The 6,529-nt window shown below is 41.8% G+C and overlaps 1 protein-coding gene across 1 annotated transcript; it reads left to right on the top strand.

Annotated features, from left to right (window-relative positions):
* Positions 1–3,300: 3,300 nt before the first annotated feature.
* Positions 3,301–6,150, top strand: LOC115080066 (protocadherin gamma-A11-like). The gene is made up of 2 exons (XM_029584094.1): positions 3,301–5,751; positions 5,977–6,150. The coding sequence occupies exons 1-2, from the start codon at positions 3,340–3,342 to the stop codon at positions 6,148–6,150; spliced, it is 2,586 nt and encodes an 861-aa protein (XP_029439954.1). The 5' UTR covers positions 3,301–3,339.
* The last annotated feature ends 379 nt before the right edge of the window (positions 6,151–6,529 follow it).

Raw genomic sequence — 6,529 nt, forward strand, 5'->3', positions numbered from 1 at the left:
GGGTTCCCCAGTTCTCGGAGGGAGAAAAATAAATTTCCCAACCACTGCCATTGTCATGGCACTAGCTGAGGAATTTCCTTTAAAAACTATAGTAAATCTCCCTTATGAAATTCCATATCAGGCTCAAACATTTCCCCCTCTGTATTTAGCTGTCCACATTTGAACAAAATTACTTTTAAAAACAAGGACCAGAAACAGGTTACAATCATACTTGTTTGTAACCTGTAGTAGCCTTGTTTGATAAAATAGGCTACTATCAATCGGGCCGATACAGTAAGGACGCGTAAGAAACAGTGCGGCAGTGCCGGGCGCCCGTTTGTTTGCCGCGCGCATATTTTGGTTCACATACCGCTCGATTCAGTATTCAAATTAGACGCAGATCCAAGCGGCGTCCAAAGTGCGTCAATGAAGCGGTAGGCGTTCGCAATCCATTTTACTGTATAGAGCGGTATGCAGCGCCTATACAGTATCCAGGGTGCGCTGGTACCTGTCATTTGAAATGTCATTCCACAAGGTAAGTGGATGGTTCTTTTCTACAGACCCCGATGCCTTGAGCGCCCGGCTGGACATCCAAGCTGCGACCTTAGACATCCGGCCGGGCACTCAAGGTAGCGGTGCCTCCGATCATGGACACCCGGATACAGACGGGAAGGTCCATGAACGGACGCTGCGACCTTGGTCGTCCGAGGTCACGGCTTCCGTTCATGGACCTTCCTGCCTGTAGGCCCCGCTGCCTTAAGCGCCCGGCTGGACGTCCAAGCCACGACCTTGGACATCCAGCTGGGCGCTCAAGACAGCGGGGCCTCCGATCATGGATGCCCGGATACAGATGGGAAGGTCCATGAACGGATGCCATGACCTTGGACGTTCGAGGTCGCGGCTTCCGTTCATGGACCTTCCCGCCTGTAGGCCCCGCTGCCTTGAGCGCCCAGCTGGATGTCCAAGCCTTGACCTTGGATGTCTGGCCGGGCGCTCAAGGCAGTGGGGCCTCCGATCATGGACACCTGGATACAGATGGGAAGGTCCATGAACGGATGCCGCAACCTTGGACGTCCGAGGTCGCGGCTTCCATTCATGGACCTTCCCGCCTGTAGGCCCCGCTGCCTTGAGCACCCAGCTGGATGTCCAAGGTCATGGCTTGGACGTCCAGCTGGGTGCTCAAGGCAGCGGGGCCTCCGATCATGGATGCCTGGATACAGGCGGGAAGGTCCAGGTCGCGGCTTCCATTCATGGACGTTCCTGTCTCTTTCTGGACGTCCATGACTGAACACCACACTAACGCCAGGGACAGGGTAGGCGATAAATATTCAGGTTAAAGACGCAGTAAATAAGCTGGTTAACAGGGCGATAATTTGGGCGCACGTTACTGTATCGGAGGGAATAGCTAATCCAATCATTAACATGTCATATACATGTGGTGGGCGGAAAGGGATACGCGTCCTTTTCGGCAAGCGGTAAGGACGCGTAAAAGCCGATACTGAATCGCGGGTATGCCTTACGCATCCAAAATGTGCATCCAAAGTGGGTTAAAAACCGGGTAACCATGGTCATGCTTTACTGTATCGGCCTGAAAATTAGGAACCTGTTCTGAGCAAGTGTCACATTTTTAATTCTTCTACATGCTGTACAGCTCATGATAAGCAATTAACAAATCAGCTGGAAATATTTAACATTCTACTTCAATATTCATTAATTCCTGTAATTAATACCTACGCATAAGATCATGCATTGTCTACATGATCTAATGGTTTTATTTGCAGTAAACAAAATTATTGTTATATATAGTAAACTTTTAAAGAGTAACCTAGAAGGTACTAGGTACATCATTTTTTGTTTTCTTGCCTTTAGCAATTTCTGCCATATTGTAAAGCTAAACAGCACAGTTTCAGACCTTATAACAGCTGTCTGTATAACTAATAAAGAAATTGAAGCTGAAATATCTGACACAGTGAACTATCAGAATGAAAGAACAGACTTTGGAAATATTAAAAATATTAATAATTTCCAAAATCTGTTCTTTCATTCTGATAAATTATAGATTAGAGTTGGAATGCCACTCCATTCTGAATCACCTCTTTCCCTTAAATCAAACTAGGTTGACCTATGCATTCCAAAAGGTGCTAATTAGCATAATAAACCTGACATTGCCTTTATGATTAGAAAACAAGACTGAGTGGCATGAATTCTGGAAAGCACATACAAATGACCCAACAGATACTTTACTATCTAAGATCATGCCATTATTGTACAGGTGCTAATTGTTTTCCGTGATAATCTGGAAACTACCCAGCAAAAATATTCACACAAGCAGACTGTTTTGTTCTGATTTCAGTGCGAGCCAACAAATTGTCAACGCCGGAGACAAATGGTACAACCATTGAAAAGTGGATTTAACTGTATAGATTTAATTGATTTCTCACCGTCTGTACTCTGTGCTCACTAATTTTCTCAGAATAGGCGATTTGGTGAATCTTCGCTCTGTGCTGGAAGAATCTTCCCATGCAGTTCTGAACAGGCCACGAAGGATACTATCTTTCAAAGGCTTTTTTGCATATGAACAAACTATTTAACAATATGATTCTAAGGATTCTAATTCCGGATGATTTTCACCTTAAGGTCTGATTGGTAAAGCCCTTCTTGGCATCTATGAATTGACAGAATGGTGAATATGGGCTTAAGTTTACTCATCGTGTTGACTTCCCTTTTTATCAGTGACAAATATTTTGTGAATATGTTTCTTTGATTTCAAAAAATGTATGGTGCACGGAATATCACTTTAATGAATATTTCTATATCAAATCTTTGAAAATGCTTAACTCTTTTTTTTGTTTATTATGTTTCTATAGATCACAATTTATTAGCTAACTTTTTCAAATTTACACTTCCGATCAAAATGTAGTATAAACAAAATAGTCTTTAACGGTCTTATGGCATAAAGACAGATTTCTAGATATTTTTTTTTGCTTCAGTATTATAATGTGAAAAAGACCGCTGCAATAGATGTGAATATTACATGTCCGTATATTAATTTGGAAAACCAAAATCCTCACTATACAATGGAAATTTAATTTTGATATTATAAGTTAGGACTCTGGGTGTCGCTGCTCACCAATAAGGTAGGAAAAAAACAGAGAACTCCTTCTGACCCTCTCGGCTTTTATACCGGAGACAAACAGAGAACAGCAGGATGAGACATTCACAAGGCTAGAAGACTTTGATCTAAGATTATTTGGATTTAATTTGCAAATTGCATCTGCTGGAAACCATTAATGAGGCTGCTTTTTATTTTTTTTCAAAATCTGAAGAGGTAGTATACTCTTAGCAGGAAACTTCTCTCGGATGAAAATGGCATATTATTCATATAAACGTTGCAATTTTAAAGGTGGTTTGGAATTGTGCATTATTATATCTATTGTTTGGGAAACAGCTTGTGGACAGATTCGCTATTCAATTCCTGAAGAAATGGACAAATACTCTTTCGTGGGCAATATTGCAAAGGATCTAGGATTGGATGTAAAGGATTTATCTGAACGCAGCGTCCGCATTGTTTCTAGAGGTAGGACTCAGTATTTTGTTCTCAGTTTGGAAGACGGATATTTGCATATAAATGAACAAATAGACAGAGAGAATATATGTGGACAAATTGACCAATGTCTGTTACATTTTGATATTGTGGCTCAAAATCCAGTAGCACTTTACCGAGCTGAAGTTGAAATTCAGGACATAAATGACCATGCTCCCAGTTTTCCAAAGGATGAAATAGTTTTAGATATCAGTGAGATCAGTGCACCAGGAACCCGTATGTCTTTACCGAAAGCAAATGATCCGGATGTTGGTCTCAATTCTCTCCAAAAATATCAACTTATCCACAGTGAATATTTTAATATAGACATGAGTAATGAAGCCAGTCTCAAAAAGCATGCCGAATTATTGCTTAAAAAGACTCTGGACCGAGAAGAAGTACCTATTCACGATCTAGTTCTCATTGCTACTGACGGAGGGGATCCAGTCAGATCAGGTACAATGCATATCAGAATAGTGGTTTTAGATGTAAATGACAACCCGCCAGTATTTACTCAATCTGTTTATAAAGTGAGTGTGACTGAAGGTGCAGACGAAGGAACGCTGCTAACTACAGTTAAAGCAACTGATGCAGATGAGGGGTCGTCTGCTGAGGTAACCTATTCATTCAGCAGTATTCCGGTCAATCCTTCCCCAAAGATCCGAGTGGACCCAAAGAAAGGAAGCATACATCTGACAGGAAAGCTGGATTTTGAGGAGGCACAATTGTATGAAGTAGAAATACAAGCAAAGGACAGTGGAGGTCTGGTAGCTCGAAGCAAAGTGGTGATAGAAGTTATCGATCTGAATGACAACCCGCCCCAAATAACAATTACAACTCTCTCTTCGTCGGTTTCCGAGGACTCTGCTCCTGGCACAGTAATTGCCATCTTCAATATACACGACATAGATTCCGGAGAGAATGGTCAGGTAATTTGCTCGGTCCCTGAACATCTTCCTTTCCACTTAGAAGAGTCATTTGACAACTATTACAGTTTAGTAACTGGCCGACTTCTTGATAGGGAAGAGGTTTCAGAGTACAATATAACGATTACAGCAATAGACAAGGGAAATCCTCCTCTCTCTACAACTCAGAGTATCCTATTGCTAATTTCGGATGTAAACGACAATCCCCCTGTGTTTGCTCAGACATCATATTCCGTTTACGTAATGGAAAACAATCCCACAGCAGCTTCCATTTTCTCTGTAAAGGCTACGGATCTCGATTGGGATCAAAATTCCAGAGTCACTTATTCCATAACGAATAATATCGCAGATGAAGTACCATTGTTTTCCTGTGTCGCCATTAACAGGGAGAATGGAGTCATCTATGCCCTTCGATCCTTTGATTATGAACAGTTCAGGGAATTTCAGATCCAGGTGGAAGCTCAAGATGGAGGATCCCCATCTCTCAGCAGTAACGTCACTATTACAATATTTATATTGGATAGGAATGACAATACTCCTGAAATTTTGTACCCTTCATTGCCCTCGGATGGTTCCACTGGCGTGGAATTGGCCCCCCGTTCCTCGAATCCAGGCTATTTGGTAACTAAGGTGGTTGCTGTTGATGCCGACTCTGGCCAGAATGCCTGGCTCTCCTACCAGCTGCTGAGGGCTACAGATTCGGGACTCTTCACGGTGGGGTTTTACAATGGAGAAGTGACAACATCCCGCCACTTTCTAGACAAAGATGCTCACAAACAAACTGTAGTCATTTTAGTCAAGGACAACGGTCAGCCTGTACTCTCTGCCACAGTTACTATCACTATAGTGGTGGCTAACAGCGTCGCAGAACTGTTTTCGGATCTAAGCAATCTTTCATCCCCTGAAAGCACAGGATCGAATCTCACGTTGTATCTGGTGGTAGCCATTGCTTGTGTTTCCTGTGTGTTCTTAATATTTTTAATAGTGCTGTTGGCGCTCCGACTCCATAGATGGAAGAAATCACAACTGTTTGATTCATCCAGTTCGAACTTCAATGGCCTTCCCACCTCGCAGTTTATCGGCATAGATGGCGTGAGAGCGTTTCTCCAGGATGTTTCTCTAACCACGGATTCTGTGAAGAAGCCCTCTATGTACCCCACCGTTGGCAATGCAAATTCACTTACAAATAACTCAATCGACAAAGATTTGGATCTCATCTTTTTGCAAGACGGAAACCTATGCAAAGAGAACGCCCTAAGCAAGGTTAGCATTTTAATCCTTTTAAATACTTTATATCCCTGCCTTTATTTTGTTTGATGCATCTATTTTTTTAAGGTTTGACAGTCTCAGATAAATTACTGGTTGCATTTTTTTCACCAATGCAAGCCTATTTTCAACCGATATTAATATCATTTGTGGTTCAAACACCTGGCAGATTCCCTATTTCATTAGAATGCCTGATAATTGAATAGTATTTTTGTAAACTAGGAGGCACTGTGTAAGGTTCAGATTATTCCAATGATGAAGGTTATGAAGACCAAGCACCCGCAGTATTGTGCTAGTCTTCACGCTGCACGTATACTGATCTACACGTGGGAACGGCTAATCGGAAGTGAGGGCGAGGGACTGCCATTGAACTATTTGAACCACAGCTGCCACTAGGGCTCAGAATACATTTAGTAGATCATGAACCAGCTCATTAAAATCTAACATCAGTTTTTATTTTTAATCACATTTAGATTATGTCAGTCTGGACTAAGATTACTTTTGTGTTTTATCTTCATGTAACACCTATCTGCTGTTAGATTTCTAGCAAAAACTGCAAGTGAGGTTGGGGAAGCTCAAATCACATCATTCTGAATAGGAAAGCTGGGAAATTTGGAACCTCCCTGAAAATGTAGATTTTGCTGCAGGCTTGGCTAGGATTTACTAAGAAAAATGGAAAAAGATGATATATTGATCAGCCTCCTCACTCTTTAACTAAATTTCTACATCTATAGATATATAGAAAGAGATAGACATCTAGATCTGTGCAGAGATA

This window comes from Rhinatrema bivittatum, chromosome 18 (assembly GCF_901001135.1).
Source record: "Rhinatrema bivittatum chromosome 18, aRhiBiv1.1, whole genome shotgun sequence".
Taxonomy (NCBI): domain Eukaryota; kingdom Metazoa; phylum Chordata; class Amphibia; order Gymnophiona; family Rhinatrematidae; genus Rhinatrema; species Rhinatrema bivittatum.

Excerpts from the sequence above, each read along its gene's own strand:
- LOC115080066 (XM_029584094.1), top strand. The coding sequence starts at position 3,340 with ATGAAAATGGCATATTATTCATATAAACGTTGCAATTTTAAAGGTGGT. Across the intron at positions 5,752-5,976 it reads AAGAGAACGCCCTAAGCAAG|GAGGCACTGTGTAAGGTTCA; the intron begins GTTAGCATTTTA and ends TTTGTAAACTAG.